The following is a 17,027-nucleotide window of genomic DNA, read 5'->3' on the forward strand; positions in this document are numbered from 1 at the left end:
AGACTATTAATGTGGTATTTTCTGAGACCCCTGTTGAAGGGAGGAATGATGAATTTGACTCCATTTTCTTAGAAGGCTGATTTATTATTCTATGATCTATATTATATTAAAGAATGCTATACTAAACTATACTAAAGAACAGAGAAAGGATACAGACAGAAGGCCAGAAGATACAATGAAAAACTTGTGACTCTCTCTCCAGAGTCTGACACAGCTTGGCTGTCATTGGCTAATAAGTAAAAACCATTCACATGTTGGATAAACAATCTCCAACCACATTCCAAAGCGGAAAAACAGAGGAGAAGCAAATGAGCTAATATTGTTTTCCTTTTTCTCTGAGGCTTCTCAGCTTCCCAGGAGAAGAATCCTGGGCAAAGAGATTTTTCAGAAAATATGACAGTAACACTATTAACCTTCACAAATGCAATTTTTTGCTAATAATCTTGTCCTCAAGGAAGTCTATTGACCACTCAGTGTTTCAAGACACAGCTCAAAGCTCACACGCCTTTGTGAGAGCCCACAGCTTGTTCTGATGTGGATGTTATGGATCAGAATGCAGATGTTCTGCAGGTGCCCTGTGCCCACCAGCCCGAGGCACACATGGACACCTGAACTGCCACACTGTCACAGCACCTCCCAGCTATCCTAGCACTGCCAGGCTCACCTCCAGCAGGCTCCATGGGAATGATTAGGGATGATTATTTCCAATTACATTGTTAATGCAAGCTTCTTGGTTTGTTCATTTTAATATTAGAATAGAACTTCCAAACAAGCAGTAATTCAAATATTTTTATTTTGGTCAAGAATGAAATTGAACATCAATCTCTGTCTAGTTTCAGCCTGTAAAAAAGGGATTGAAATAAGGCCCAGTATGAGTTGTTATTCATCTATAGGTCTGGACACTTCTCTCATTTATTCTTATCTCCCAGAAAGCTTTGGGCTGTACTCTAGAAGTTACTTTTGTCTTTTACCTTCAGGCAGTGATTATGTGATTATATAGGATGGATTTTTCTCCTGCACTTACATATCCTTAGCCCTGCAGCCTTAAGTGGTGCTGATGCAAAACAGTAGATAAAAATCAGTTGCTAGTTCCCTCTTGTGTTTTCTCCTTTGCTATTTCAGCCATGCAGAGACACTCATGTAATGAGAATTATCATAGCTCACATTTTGTTCTTCAGAACAACTGTATAATTTCCTTCCACCAAAGAAGAAAACCCAAAATCACTGAACACATATCCTGTGCCTTTGCTGGGAGGAGGGATACAGTGTGTCAGCTACATAGTGCACAATTTGAGGCAATGGTAGAAGCTCATTAGACCCTGGAGGCCTGAGAGAGAGCAGGAAAAAAAAAATATCTTCAGTATTCTGCGTTGAAAGGGTACTCCTTAAGATTTTTGCACCTGGAGGAAATGAAAGAGGAAAGATTACTCAGGGATAAAATAATTGCTATAAAGAACAACAGTGGGTGTACAGAGGAGCCTTCAAAAGAGGCTCTGAACTGAGTAACTGCAGAGTGAACTTAATAAGAGACTTGATAATATAGAAACAGCCTACAGGACCAACAAGTTCCAGCCTTTTTGCTATATTTCAGGCACTGAACAGTGGTGGGACCAAGTTACTTTGTAGATACAGAGTTAAAATTCACACTGCTTACAGAGACAGCAGCAGCTTCTGTGGCCTTGCAGCCAACACTTCCTGTCTTGGTGCATATCTGCAAGCAGCTGTGCTTTATACTGCACAACAGATGGTCATTCCCCACCACAACCACCTGTGTAAGAGCTGACATCAATTTATAACACCCCACAGAAAAAAATTACCCTAAGTTTAAAACTGCCAAAGTTATCAGTTAGAACTCTCATTTTGGAATTCCAGGCATACAAAGTTTCCTGGAGAATGGATTCACAATGAATACACAGCATTACTTATCCTTGCCTTTCAGTCAGTAAAGTGGAAGTATAACAACAGATGCTTCATCCCCCAAATTATTTCAGATTTCAAAATATACCAAATTTATACCAGCTATATAGCTGGTATACAGCTATATAGCTGGTATAAATAGCTATATAGTTATTTATACAGCTATATCAGTTCCTGTGAGATCAGAATAAACATCATTGAAAATGTAAGAGTCCGAAGGACACAAACTGTCACTTACGTGACCATTGCACAGATCCTCCAGTTTCTGTTTAAGCTAAGAAGGGTGGCCATCTCCTCTTTAGTCAGTTCAAAGTCAAACACCTAAAAAGAGAAAACCAGCTGGATTTAACTTCTTTGAACAAATCAAATCAGAAGCAAGATTCACAAGATTAAAGAAGTTCATATGAGAAAGGATGCTGGGTACAAGTGATGGATTCATGAGACACAGAAAGGAAAAGAAATATCTTTGGATTTTCCAGACTCTACTGGCAGAGGGAAGAAACAAAAGCCCAGCCCACTTGCTGCAGGAGCCCATGGCAAAGGTGATAAAGGACCCAAGCCATCCCTGAGGGCAGCCCCTGCTCACTCCTGATCCCTCACCTGGAAGTTCTCCACAATGCGCTGTGGGGTGACAGATTTGGGAATGGCAATCACATTTCTCTGGATCTGGAAGCGAAGGAGAACCTGCAAGAAGAGACAACTGAATCCCTCCTCCTGTTCCAACAGCTGTTCTCCTTGAGCTATCCCCACTTCTGCAGAGCTGCATTTCAAATCATCCCTGGCCCTGCAGTCCAGGCTGCAGTGCCTGGAGGGCAAAGAAGGAAGGGGTGGAAGCCCCCATGGAAGGTCTCTTTCCCATTCTGGCTTTGGGCCAGTCAATTCCTTTCCTTAGCACCCAGAAGTTTTGCACTATATACAAGGTTTTCGATTCTTCAAAAGATTTGAGAAGTGACAACTGAAGATGAATCAAGAATATTTTCTTGACTGATGGCCAGACTTAGTAGTAGCATATCTTGCAGGCCACAGAATGCACAGCCTGCACTGCTTGTTAACAAGACAAAAAAGCAGCATTGTTCACAGGTAGCACCACAGAGGCTGTTCCTTCTCTTCAGACAGTTTCCTAAATTACTGTGTTACAGGAAGGGGTATCCACTGTCTGGCACCTACCCACCTGTGCTGGGGTTTTGCTGTGCTTGGCTGCAATCTCCTTGATCTTGGGATCATCCAGAAGGGAAGGTGCCTCTGGCTTAGAACTAGACAAAATGGGGGAGAAAAGGATGAAACAACACAGAACCACTTCAGAAAGATTCTATCTAGCCCCATTAATTAAAAAAGAAAAAAAAATATACATACACCTGCACCATTACTCAGTTAGTCATAAATCACATGCACCCACTTGGAAATTACCCATCAGGACGTCCAAGGGGACAGTATGCTGTCACAGTGATCCCTTTGGAGTGGCAGTAGTCAATCAGCTTCTCCTGGGAAAGGTATGGATGGGACTCAATCTGCCAACACAGAAGCATAAAGTGAGAGCTGTAAAACTAACGTAGTTTTCCCTGCTCCAGAGGTTTTTCTGAGTCCTGATTTGCTAATTAGAGGTTGCCTTCACCCCACCCTGCAGGTGGCCTGTATGACAATTCAAGACTATAATTCTATTGGTCACCAACTTTTATACTGAGTCTTTATGTGCTTTTTGGATTTTTTCCTGAGAGGCTTTATAAGAGTCAATCATTATGTCAGAATGATCCCTCATGCCTCCAGAGAGAATGGTTCTTAGGCAAACACTCCAAAGTTAGTGGTTCAGCTAACTGAGTTAGTCGTTCAAGATGAGACAAAAAGGAAATATTCTGGCTCTGTTTGTATGAAGAAACGTCCAGAGAGAGGGATTTAAAGTACATGCTTTGTCTACTTTGTTCTCCCTTTTTCCACCCCTCATTCAACTCTAATCAGAACTTTATAATCCCTGAGAAACATTCCCCTGCAGTCACTTTGCAGCTCACCTGATTATTTGCAGGTTTGTGCTTCAGTCCTGGCTTGTTCAAGATTCTTTCAATCTGCTCACGGTTGAAGTTGGAGATTCCAATGGCTTTTACCAGGCCAGCATCCACCAGCTCCTCCATGGCCTGGCAGAAAGGGGAGCACAGTCAGCATGCAGTGGGTGAGACATGACTGAACACATTTTTCCTGACATGATCTGTTTGTCTTCATGGAAAGCACGTTTTTAAAAGCACATTTTTAAAACCGTGTGCTTCTCTGAGTTCTTTCCAACTAATTCTGCATCCATGGCTGAACATTCTGCAGCTGCTGAAGCCAACACCACTGCTGAGGACAAGACATGAGACTCTTTCACTCAGCATGAACTCACCTCCCACGTCTGCAGGATATCTGTGTTGCTGGGGATAGCCATGCCTTTGTCATCTACAGGGAACAGGTCCTCTCCTGCCTGTCAGTGACAGAGAAAGTGCTTGAAAAATCTCTTGACAAATCCACTTGAGTGCTCACAACCACAATATCTTAAACTTCTAGTGCAAGAGTGCTGATTCTTGTCTACACTCAGACATTCCTTCCTGAGAAGTGGAAGGAATTTAAGGCATTTTTGCCAGTGACCATTCCCAGTAGAACAGGTTTTTCTGCTGGACCCCTGGAAGTGATGGCTCACCCAAACACCCACAGGGAAACAAACCAGTCAGAGTTGCAGCCTCCAGTCTCACATGTGCTCCCTTCAGGGGCTGTTCTTTAGTTCCCACTTAGCAAGAACAGTTTTGTTCTTGCAAACATCAACACTTTGGTCTACACAACACCAGATTTACAGAAAAGAGCTGTTGTGTGCACTGATAGCTCCTCCATGAGAACACTCAGTGCAAAGCCACCAACACTAGGAAAGCTGAAAGAGCCTTTGTGTACAAGCTGTGAAAAGATGCCAAGACTGAACTGTCTTTAGCAGCTGTTTGTTGCTGTCACCATGATTCAGTTTCATCTTCATGGCTCTGTTCATGTAAAGTTAAAATAAAGCATGCAAAAAACATGAGCATCTCAAAGGCAACTGCAGAATGGGGAGGGATCAGACTGCAGGAGAATAGAAAGGCTGTGACTAGACATATTCAAACTCAGACATCAACTCCTAAACACTCTCACAGAAATTTCACCTTTTACATTCCTGTCTCAGTGGAACTACACTAAGGCTTCTACAGGCAAGGCCAGCTCGGTCTGTACTGCATTAAGGACATGGTGATTAAAGAGAGAGATGGAAAACAGAAATGCTTTCTTTTGCTCTCTGATTCTGTAGCATACAAGGGAAAATTGCAGAGAAGCAGCAGAAGGCAATCCTGTTCCCACAAGGGGTGATTTTGAGATGAACACACACTGGATTTGCAAGAGAAAAGGAAAGCAGCCTTTCTTTTGCATGGAGCTGGGAGAGCTGCCTCTGGTTTCTCTGGTTTTCAGGCCATCATTCCCAGGATCAAAAGTGCCTCTGGAGCAGAGACCAAGAGCCTGAGCCACACAGGGTCAAGCTGAGCACCAGAGCAGTGCTGGCCCAGATAACAGCATGTAATTGTCTTTGTCATCCAGAACAATTGTTTGGCTGTTAAGCCAGGCACAAGAAACAAAGTTAAGGGCATTGCTGCTACTGTACCTTGAAGCCAAAAGGCCAGTGGACAAGATAGAGGTCCAGGTAATCCAGCTTCAGGTCTGCAAGAGTCTTCTGGCAGGCTCCCTTCACCAGAGGCTTCTCGTGAAAGGTGGACCACAGCTGGAGACAGAAACAGGGCAGGCTGTGAGCTCCTGGGTGAAAGCTCTGCAGTGCTCTCCTGCACAGCACAGGAATGCTCCCTGTTCCCGGGAATGAGCTGGGGAATGAGGCCTGCCCAGTGCTCTTCACACGCAGCGAGGCTGGGCTGTGCGGCAGCACAGCAAACAAGAGAAGGGTACCAGGAATTAACTCATTTACACTGCAAACTTCTGCAGTGCTAGGGCGTTTAACTGTATTAAATATTCCTACAGTAAAAACAGCCGGTAAAACAGGTGTCCATAATCCATGACCATCTGATCCATACCTTACTGACCACGAAGAGATCCTCCCGTTTCACAACACCTTCCTTGATTTTCTGCTGGATCCCTTCCCCAACTTCCTTCTCATTCTGGTACACATGGGCGCAGTCGAAGTGGCGATACCCGGCATCGATGGCAGCCATCACCGCAGCTGTCACCTTCCCTGGGGGGGACTAGAGGGAAAAAGGGCAGGACAGGTCTCGCTGAGGGATTCTCAGGTGCTGCCCCGTGCCGCAGCGCGGTTCCCGCCTCACCTTCCATGTGCCCAGCCCCATGAGGGGCGCGCTGGCGGCGGCCCCGAGCCGCACGCACCCCGCCATGCCTGCCATGTTTGCCCCTCGTCGCGCCAACCAATCAGCGCCGCCGCTCCGCGCGAGCCCGCCGCGCCAGCCAATCAGCGCCCCCGCTCTGCGCGAGCCCGCCGCGCCAGCCAATCAGCAGCGGATGGAGCCCGCTGGGCGGCCATGGGGGATGCAGTGAGGGAGGAGCCTGTGTGGGAGGGAGTCCGTGTGGGAGGGAGCTCGGCGCGCTCCGGGCGTTCCCCCGTGAGAAGGGTGAAATTCCTTACGGAAGGATAAGGGCTGAGTGTAGGGGTGACCCGGCCCGGATCCTGCAGGGATCAGCTCCTGTCCCTGTGCCACGGGCTGTCCGTGCGCACCCTCCTTGTGCCATGTCCCCGGGTGTCGTGACGCCCGCTGGGTCCCCTGAGAGTGACACCAACATGGCACAAACAGTTTCACTTTGGGGTGAGTTTGCGAGTCATTTCGGAAACGATCAGTACAAATCGCTTCCTTCTAAATGCTGAGAGAAAGCGTGTTTTAGTTTCAAAACTACTGAAGACGCTGTTTTCAGCGAATATCACAGCGATCACGTTGTCCTGTGCCTTTAGGGAGGTGCAGACCGTATTTCAGAAGGAAACACACAAGTGTAGAAATAAACGGCGGGCGGCCTTTTAATTTCACTTTTCAACTGACTTTTCAATTTCGGAGAGGCAAAATACGCTGTGCGGATGGGGTGTTGAAAGTGCAATGAAAAAGAAATTAATTGATCAGCAGGATCCTCCGAGTGCTCCATAATAGCCTGTCAGGGCTGCTTGGGAGGCTTTGCTGTTTGCTTGTGCTTGGAGAATTCCTTCAGGTACAAACATAAATCTGAAATATGTACAATGGTGTCTGTTTCTCTGGATGCCTCTCCCACAGCAGAGAGGCCAAGATTTTTCTGCTTCATTTAACTGAAGGCAGACAAGATAATTAGTTTTCCCTTTAATCTTCCCCCAGGTTTCTGGCAGTGCTGTCAGCTGTCCTCTGCAGGATGTGGTGTTGCAGTTTAACCACACAGGAGAGCAGGGCCGAGAAATGCCATTTGCTCTTTCTCTACTTTCCTCTGTGAACTAATGTTCTGCCCAAGGTATGCTGTGAGAGACACCTCGGTGTTTTAAGAGAGGATTTTGGGCAGAAGGTTTTGTGTTTTGCTTTGTTTGCCTTGCCCAGACTGTGCCAATCCCCCGGAGGTGACGCTTGTTTCTGTCCTTGAGGTGTGGCTGGGGCTGTCAGATGATGGCAGGGCCTTTGAAAATAGAGTATATGTTGGAACAGAATGTTTACATTGCTAAATGGTGTGCATTGGTTCAACTTCCAGATGCTTGTTAAGGCAGGAATAAAACAGGGGGTAGAGATTTAATCTGATTTTAAGACACTGGCCTCTTTCTTGCATTGAGTTCAGATCAAGCCAGGAGCATCCTCTGAGGTCCCACCAATCTCTCTGTGCCTTCTCAAGAGGTTTTTTTGCAAGATCTGTGATAATTCTTGTATTTGTCTATTAAAAACAGGGCTGTGGCTGGTGAGGGGGGGACAAGGTGGGTTCTGAGGGATGGCAGGGAAAAATGCTGAGTGTGCCAGGCAGGATCTGTGTCCCCACAGTGCAGGTGACTGCAACCCACCCCTCTGTGCATCTCTGAGTATGGGGGTTTTGGGTTTTTCCTACAGTAGACAGAAACCTTTCCACCAATTAGGTTTTTGCATTTTAAAGTTAATTTTATTTAAAATGCAGACACGTCTGATGAAATAGTGGATCTGTGGGGTGTGTTTGTCAACATCTGGTTTCTGCTGATGCAAGACTGAAGGCAACCAGAGAATAGTGGTGCTGTAGAAAATACTCTTTCCTTCTTCCAAAAACCCCAAATGTTGTGGGATAAACATCCCATGTCTTCACTGGCAGCACCAGGGCAGATGGCACCAGAGGTCTGGTGAAGGCCATGTTACAAGCACCTTCAGTATTCTGCATGGAAAGGGTATTCCTTGAGATTTTTGGATCTGAAAGAAATGAAAGTGACAATGTTATTTTCACCCATGATCTAAATGTGATGTAGAGATACGTTGTGTGCATGGAAGGGCCACCAAGGGAAGATCTGCATCACTGAGTTACAGCAAGAATACGTGGAGATACATGTTCTCCTTTCTCTAATACACACAGAGATGAGTTGAACATCCCATTTTTTTCTAATTCAAGAGAGTTTCCTGAAAACTAAGAATTAAAAATTAGAATGTCGTTTGGTTTAAATTTTGTTTTGTTTTTAAAATGAAAATATTAAGGCCTCTCCTGAAAATGTTATTTTTTTGGGATAAACCAGTTGGAGTTTGAGTTGGCATGATATTTTAAAAAATAGAATTTCATGTTACCTAGAAGGTGTGACACAAAATTCCTTGTAAAGAATATTCAGAATTTAAGATTTAGAAGAAAACAAGCACCAGCATCACTTACACGTTCATTTCACAGATCCTCCAGTTTCTGTTGAAGGACAGAATAGTTGCCATCTCCTCTTTAGTCAGTTCAAAGTCAAACACCTAATTAGAGATACAAGTGGAAATCACTTCTTGGAACAAACCTAAGAGAAATACAAGAGCAGCTCCACACTGGAGAATCCATCTTCACTGAATTATGAAGCACAACTTGTTTTATGGACAGAAGGGATTATTTTATGAACATTGCTGATTCTAGATAAGATGTTTCTGGCATGTTCCGGTGTGGGGATTCCAAGCAAGCTGTCACCATGATATTTTCTGAAAAATCCCTTTGCCAGTATTTCTTCAGTTGGGAAGCTTCACTCTTTTTTGCTGCTCTGAAATATGATTTGGAGATGGTTTATCCAAACATGTGATTTGTTTTTAACTAATGACCAATTGCAGTCTAGCTGTGTCGGACTCTGAGGAGTCAGTCACGAGTTTTTATTATTCATTCTTGTAAAGCCTTCTGATGTATCCTCTCTCTTTCTTTAGTATAGTTTTAGTCTAGCATGTAATACAATACAATATAATAATAAATCAGCCTTCTGAGAACATGGAGTCAGATTCATCTATTCCCTCTTCCTGGGAGCCCTCACAAACACCACACTCATCCATCCACAAGCCATGGAACAGGGAATGATATCATGTAAGGATTGCTGATTAAACTCTCAAGAAGCAGGCCTGGTTTAACACTTAGTAAAGTGTAGTTCAGCAGGAAGAAGGAAGATGCCCAGCCCACTTGCTGCAGGAGCCCATGGCAAGGGTGATAAAGGATCCAAGCCATCCCTGAGGGCAGCCCCTGCTCACTCCTGATCCCTCACCTGGAAGTTCTCCACAATGCGCTGTGGGGTGACGGATTTGGGAATGGCAATCACATTTCTCTGGATCTGGAAGCGAAGGAGAACCTGCAAGAAGAGACAACTGAATCCCTCCTCCTGTTTCAACAGCTGTTTTCCCTGAGCTATCCCCACTTCTGCAGAGCTGCATTTCAAATCATCCCTGGCCCTGCAGTCCAGGCTGCAGTGCCTGGAGGGCAAAGAGAGAAGGAGTGGAGCCTCACAGGAAACCTCCCTTCCCATCCAGGTTTGGGCCAGTCAATTCCTTTTGTTTCCACCTGGGATTTTAGCAGTCTGTAAAAGGTTTACATTCTTTGCAAAAGGACTTGAGAGAGGTGTGGTATTCACATGCCCTCTGAACAGAAAGAAGCTGTGAGAGAAGCAGAGAAAATGATCAAAACAATTCTTATCTCATTTACTACTCCCATGTCTGTACTCATGTAGAATGTGTTCTAGAGATTGTTTACCCGAAGTGATTACTTGATTAGATTCTAGTAGAATTGTTTATGTCAATTAGGCTATCAAGTCCAAGCTGTCAGGAGACAGTAATGAGTTTTCTATAGTATTCCTAAATATCCTTTGTAGTATTAATATAATACATATGATAGAATGTATATGATATAGAATATATATTATATATCATGTATATGATATAAGAGAAAAGAGAAAGATATAAGATAAATATATATGATATATGATATATGATAAGAGATGACATAAGAGATAATATAATATAATTAATATAATGTATAAGATATTATTGAATATGATATTTAATAAAACAAGTGTTCAGCATTCCAAAGCCTTAAAGTCAGATACCAATCATTTCCTGCCTTGGGGGTTGCCTGTGATTACTATAGAGGGGAAGTGACATCTGAAGGTGGTCAAGAATCTTTTTGATGGCCAAAGAGTTAATAGTGTGTCCTGGAGGTAATATAATAAAAACATCGGCATTGTTAGGGAAAAATCAGAGGAGTGCCACAATTCATGGGGAAGGGATAGAGGTTCTACCCTTTCTGGAGCTCTGTTTTCCTACCTTGGGAAGGAGTACCCACCTGTGCTGGGGTTTTGTTGTGCTTGGCTGCAATCTCTTTGATCTTGGGATCATCCAGAAGGGAAGGATCCCCAGGCTTAGCCCTGCACAGAGAAAATAAATCAGTGGCAAGAACAGAAAGATTCAGTACAGCTAGAGTCTGTGTTTAAATTAGAAATGAATGGTGTATGTGTAGTCTCAGGGCTTCCAGAATAACCCCCACCATCTCCCTGGCAGATCGCAAAGCAAATTTACCATGGTCTGTCAGGAGAGCCAAGGGGACAGTATGCAGTCACAGCCAGCCCTTTGGACTGACAGTACTTGATCAGCTTCTCCTGGGTGAGGTATGGATGAGATTCAATCTGCCAACACAAAACAAAGAGTCTGACACTGGCAGAACTGCTGCAATATTATTGTGCTCCATAAATTATCTCCTAGTCTATTCAGAAGCTGCTTTTTTCCCTAATTTGACAGTGGCTTGCATGATAATACCCATCCTTAGTATTAAAACACCTATTTTGATACAAACTGCTTATACAGTTTTTGCTGGGAGGAAGGGGTTTCACAAAGCTCCTCTCTGGGTTCTTCATTATTCCAGAAAGGCTGTTTTCAGGGAACTTCTCCAACATCCTTAAACAGTGGTTGAGCAAAGTGATACAAATAAAAAAAGGAGTATCTAAGTGGTGTACTCTGAAATTTTCTTTGAGAGGGATCTAAAGTAAATGCTGTCTCTTCTCTGTTCACCCTTTTCCCATCTCCTCATTCCACTGTAAATGGATCTTTATAATCCCACAAATCCAGTCACCTGCAGTCACTTTGCAGCTCACCTGGACATTTGCAGGCTTGTGCTTCAGTCCTGGCTTGTTCAAGATTCTTTCAATCTGCTCATGGTTGAAGTTGGAGACACCAATGGCTTTTACTAGGCCAGCATCCACCAGCTCCTCCATGGCCTAAAATAGCAAAATCATCATCCAGTGTGCAAGGCAGCTCATGATGATGTTCTTCCTAATGTGACTTGTTTCCCACCATGAGCAGCACAAAAGAGCTATTTAAAGTTGCAAAGTTCTCTGAGGGAAAAACAGGTGCTGGCACATTAATGCCATCTCACCCAAGCACAAATTCTCATTTCCTGAGCATGTAGAAATTCACACTGAGTTGCATGAGGAGAAGAATGATGATACTCAGTAATCCACTGTTGTGCAAGCATTGGAGGGCTGTCCCACACATTATAGGCCAGATTGCTTTATTTCTGTGAAATTTGTTTGAGCAACTCAAGAAAGGCACAAGAACTGTGGTGCATTGTTCCACAGTGAACTTTTTCTACCTTCAGTCTCGTATGCAGCTCCACTGGAAGTGCTTGTGCAGCTCCAGTCAAGTAAGACACTCAGAGAACAGGAATAACCAGGGAAGGATTAAGCACAGCCATTATGAAAAGCTATTTTCTACTGCCTTATGTTCCTTCCAGTTAATTTTGTGTGAACATGACAACAGTTTTATGGCTGCTGAAGGTAATGGAAGCATGGGGAAGACTGATTAGGACAGAGAACATTCCTCTGCCTGAACTTACCTCCCATGTCCGTAGAAGATCACTGTTGCTGGGTATGGCCATGCCTTTGTCATCTTTAGGAAACAATTCCTCTCCAGCCTGTTAGAGTGAGAGAGAGAGAAAAGGCTTGAAATAATCTCTGCTGAGATATTAGCTGTGTAAAATCACAACAGGGATGTAAGGAGCTAAAGCTAATACTGCATTTAAAAAAATCAAGTAATTCTCACCATAACTTAACTAGTTCTTCAGTCATTTCTTAGCTCATGCATTTTTGTCATCTACTGTCCCAATAAAGACAGGTGTTTCTGCTGGACCCTCTGAAATAGTGATCCATAAAGTGCATGCAGGGAAGTGGTTAACTTATAGAACAATGGTTAACTTATAGAACAATATTCTGGAGTCTTACATGAGTTCACTTCAAGTATTGTTCAAGTAACACTTTCTTTAGGTGTTTTTAGAAAGCTCTGTGGAGGATTGACTTTGGCCCTGTGAACACAGACATTTATACTGGAGTGCATCTGCTGACACGTCCCATGGGGAGGCTCACTGTTGAAATTGCTGTGTTAGATAGTTTAGAACAGCCTGTAACTGACAGTATGGCCAAAGCATTTTGAGTTATTGGAATTATCTAAATTTGCACAATATTGTGCAGTTTCACTTGACAGCTTCGTCCACATAAAGCTAAATAAAACAATATTGGAGGAATGGAGTTGAGCTGAAAAGCATAAGGGAGAATAGAGATTTTGATAGGTATCTTCTTGAAATCCAAAGTCTGTGAAACAAAACTAAGGCTCCTGCAGGCAAGATCAGCTCAATCTGTACTGTATTAAGGGTTTGGTGATCAAAGAGACAAATGGGAAATGGAAGTGTTTCTTTGCACCGTGTGATTCTGCAACCTGCAGAGGAAAGAATTCCTGTCAGGCAGCCAACTGCACCCCTCTGTCCCAGGGACTTTTCTTTCAGCAGAGCACTCCTTGGGTTTGTACAGGAAAGGGAAAGAGGCACAGCTTTTGCTTGCAGCCAGAGGGCTGACCTTGTTGCTGGGGCTGCCTCTCCATTATCAGGAGGGCAGAGGACGCTGAGAAGGCAGTGCTCTGGGGCAGAGATCAGGGGCACAGCAGGGCAGGGTGGGCAGCACTGGGGCAGTGCTGGTACAGCAGGCATGGTCTCTTTCTGGAGCAGCAGGGGTGCTGCAAGGGCTCCTGGCTCTTCTGAGGAGCTCTCCCAGGAATGAGACCCGCTGCTACTGTACCTTGTAGCCAAAAGGCCAGTGGATGAGGTAGAGATCCAGGTAATCCAATTTCAGCTTGGCAAGACTCTTCTGGCAGGCTCCCTTCACAAGAGGCTTCTCATGAAAGGTGCACCACAGCTGGAGACAAAGCCAGGACAGACTGTGAGCTCCTGGTTAATGCTCTTGGGTGCTCTCCTGCACAGCACAGGAATGCTCCCTGTTCTTTGGAAGATGGTGTGGAATGAGACCAGCCTAGTGCTCTTCAGATGTGGCAAGCTCTGGGCTGGGCCTGGCCTGTGACTCTGGGGGCAGTGTCAGTGCTGGTCTCTGGTGCCATGAGTTCACCCATCGTTTGTGCTACCCCTTTTCCCCAGGGCCTGCCTTGGCAGCAGGGGGCTTTCAGAGGCAGTGCTGAGTATTGTTCCTGAGCACACACAGAACTCTGCACTGAGTGTAGCAGGCAGTCTTATACCAAGAAATTATAAAACAAGCCACAAAGAGTGGTTGGCACCAACCTTTACTTAGATAAGAAGCAACTCAAGATTCCAGCTAAGAAGCCTGATTTTTGTAACAAGAAAGAAAAGCCACCAACCCCACCTTCCCTGGGACACGTGCTGAACTGATTACAGTGTCCCAAGGTGCCCAGAACGACTCCTCCCACGGCAGGGACACACCTTTGGCAATGCTCTGAGCCCGCGGCTGGAACAAACAGCAGGCAGTGACAGCCTGTGTGCTCTGCTGTGCTTTAGCATCAGCAGGGTGTCATTAGCAAGCTGCTAATGACTCTGTGTGGTGTCTGACCTCTGCATCACTACCTTCCTTGGGGCTACCTGGTTCCCTCTGCCTTTTCCTGCTTCCCTTCTTTTGCGGGAATCAATCCATTCCCCAGGAGTGCTGGGTCACAGCAGGATGCAGACACAGTGTATCCTTCCTAATTCTCCCTGCAGGATGGGGTGAAGCTGTAAGCCTTGTGTCAGGAGTGACCTGAATGCTGTTCTGATTTGCTTTATCCTACAGCAATAAAGTTTGTCTCCATTATTACTTACCTTCCTGCTAGGAAAATACTCCACACAAAGCATTCCCTCAGCTGTGCTCCAGGCTGCAGGATCATTGGATCCTTACCTTGCTGACAACAAAAAGATCTTCTCTTTTCACAACACCTTCCTTGATTTTCTGCTGGATCCCTTCCCCAACCTCACTCTCATTCAGGTAGGCATAGGCACAGTCAAAGTGGCGGTACCCAGCATCGATGGCAGCCATCACTGCAGCTTTTACCTGCCCAGCTGCAGACTGGAAAAAATGCATAAATATTAAGAATCTCAAAAGAGTGCTTGTTAAAGACCTGTATTACAGCAAAATAAAATCAGGAAACCATGTTAGGGAAAGCAACCCCCCCGCCCAATCCAGGTTGGTGTTTTTTTTTTTTCCTTTACAGAACACTATTTCTTGCAGTGATAAACATGGACTCCAGGGTTGGAAATCAACCTCCAGCCATTTATCTGCTGTTCCACTCCAACTCATTCTCAGCCCAACAGCCAGGCAGAGCAAAGCACAAGGCACCAGGACAGCTCTCCAGAGCTGGACCAGGGGCACTGCAGTTTTTTGGGAGCTCTGCAGTACAGGTGGTTTACTCTCTCTTACCTTCCAGGTGCCCAGCCCCACGAGGGGCATCTTGGCAGAAGTGTTTAGCTGCACGTAGGCTGCCATGGTCCTGCACTCCCTCCTGCTTGCCTCACCACAGCTGCCTCTTGCCTGTCTGGTTTAACAGTGGTCACTGGCCAGGGCAGGGGACGATGCTGGGGCCTCACTGGTGCTCTGGGTCCGCCCATATGCAGCAAAAAAGGCTGTGGCTTTTCCCTTGTACACTCAGCTCACAAAGGTTAATGTGAAAGCTGGAATCAATTAAAAATTGGCGAGGTGATTTACTTGGGGCAGGGCAGCGGTGCGCCCTGCGGACTTTTCCCTTATCAAAAGATAAGGGTTGAGGGCAGGTGTGTCCTGATCAGGCTGGTGTTTCTGCTGGGATCAGCTTCTGTGGTGCCCTGTCCTGTCCCTGTGTCTCTCCTGTGCCATGTGCTGAGGTGTACTGACATCCTGCTGCAGTTCCCCCCAGAGATTTCCTGAGAGAGAAGGTTTCATGCAGTGAAAGTGCCCAGGGCTCATGCAGTGAAAGTGCCCAGGTTTCATGCAGTGAAAGTGCCCAGGGCTCATGCAGTGAAAGTGCCCAGGGCTCATGCAGTGAAAGTGCCCAGGTTTCATGCAGTGAAAGTGCCCAGGGTTCATGCAGTGAAAGTGCCCAGGGTTCATGCAGTGAAAGTGCCCAGGGTTCCTTCCTGCCCAGTCCCAGGGCAGGGTGTGATGCAGAGTCCCCTCGCTCCCGGAGCTGCTCCCTCACTGCTGGGTGTGTGAGTGTGGGCTGAGCCCTTGGCTGGAGCAGCATATCCCCACCACAGTGCTGGTGGCCTGGGCTGGTCTCCCCTTGACAGGGTCTTGTCACCTTGTGTGCTGATGCTGGAGAAACCTCAGTGTGAGGTTGCAGAGGAGGGAGTTCCTTTTCATCCTCTCCAAAGATGCTGGTAACCACCCTTCAGGCTGAAAGGTGAGGCACAGAGTAGAACAGGGAAGTTCACACAGGGCATGCGTGCCAAATGTGAGAAGTAAAATTAAGTCCCTGTTTTTCCCCAGTCTTAACAGGATCATCCCTCTGGAAAAATTCCAGAACTGCCTTTTCTTTTTTTCTTTTCTTCTTCTTATTTTATTATTGTGGGCATCAGGCATTTCACTATTGCTTGTTTTTTCAGCAGCCAGTGCAGTCATAAAGGAGTTTAATAATGCAATGACATGTGACTGTAGAAGAGAAAAGGTGTCCTGTAGCTTCATGGTCATTTGGAATGCCATATTTATTACTGGCACAAGCTAACACACCCTTTAGCACAAAACCAGAGCAGGATCCAGGGTGGATGGATGTGTTTTAATGTTTGCACACACGGGGGCAGAGTTAAACTTGTGTGCGGCCACAGCTTTTGCATTTCTTCAGTTTTGACTCAGCAGATTGAATTGGGTATTGTATTCCTTAGATTTTGTAATAATGAGAAGTTGGAAGGTCTCTCTTCCTCTGCTTCTTTTCCTAAAAAAGTATAAGAAGAAAAAAACCAAAGGTGGCTCACATTTGTAATAAATAGACTTGAAAATTTTGTGGTAGGGACTCAAAAGTTAAAAACGTGGGTTTAAAGAGGAAATTAGCCAGTTATCACCAATTTTCTGAATTGTCTGATCCTTAAATTAAAGACACAAAAAAAGAATTTCCTTTTCCCTGCTGTCTTTTGCACCTAAATGTATGAGACAGTCCCCTGCTTCAACTCACCACTCTGTCTCAAAGATGTTCCCAAACTTGTGCTTTTAAGTGTTGTTATGGACATGGAGAGGAAATCAAGTCTTTGTTTTCTCCCTGCTGTTAACAAGGCACTTACCTTCAAAATTTATGTCCAAGGAGAAGCAGGAGGACTATCTAAAATATAGTATGGCTGGATTTACTACAGCTGGGAGCACTCTGCTGTGCTCAACAGCTCCAGCTTGGTTTTGACTGCAGCTGTCTGTGGGGACTGTGCAGCTGGTGGGAGGCAGAGTG

At 45.2% G+C, this 17,027-nt stretch overlaps 1 protein-coding gene across 3 annotated transcripts; it reads right to left on the reverse strand.

Annotated features, from left to right (window-relative positions):
- Nucleotides 1–73: 73 nt before the first annotated feature.
- On the reverse strand, nucleotides 74–15,106 carry LOC311153880 (aldo-keto reductase family 1 member B7-like; the record flags this gene model as incomplete). Of its 3 annotated transcripts, none has more annotated exons than XM_084205966.1 (10): nucleotides 74–1,400; nucleotides 8,731–8,813; nucleotides 9,575–9,658; nucleotides 10,645–10,726; nucleotides 10,878–10,984; nucleotides 11,450–11,572; nucleotides 12,190–12,267; nucleotides 13,421–13,537; nucleotides 14,522–14,689; nucleotides 15,041–15,106. In XM_084205966.1, the coding sequence occupies 10 exons, from the start codon at nucleotides 15,104–15,106 to the stop codon at nucleotides 1,358–1,360; spliced, it is 951 nt and encodes a 316-aa protein (XP_084062092.1). The 3 variants fall into 3 exon arrangements, with proteins under 3 accessions (XP_084062092.1, XP_084062090.1, XP_084062091.1); XM_084205964.1 differs by lacking the exons at nucleotides 8,731–8,813; nucleotides 9,575–9,658; nucleotides 10,645–10,726; ... (4 more) ...; nucleotides 14,522–14,689; nucleotides 15,041–15,106 and adding exons at nucleotides 2,156–2,238; nucleotides 2,518–2,601; nucleotides 3,089–3,170; ... (4 more) ...; nucleotides 5,976–6,143; nucleotides 6,225–6,342; XM_084205965.1 differs by lacking the exon at nucleotides 74–1,400 and adding an exon at nucleotides 8,240–8,282.
- Between the last annotated feature and the right edge of the window lie 1,921 nt (nucleotides 15,107–17,027).

The sequence above is a fragment of the Fringilla coelebs genome (genome assembly GCF_963513975.1).
Source record: "Fringilla coelebs genome assembly, chromosome: 5".
In the NCBI taxonomy this organism is placed as follows: domain Eukaryota; kingdom Metazoa; phylum Chordata; class Aves; order Passeriformes; family Fringillidae; genus Fringilla; species Fringilla coelebs.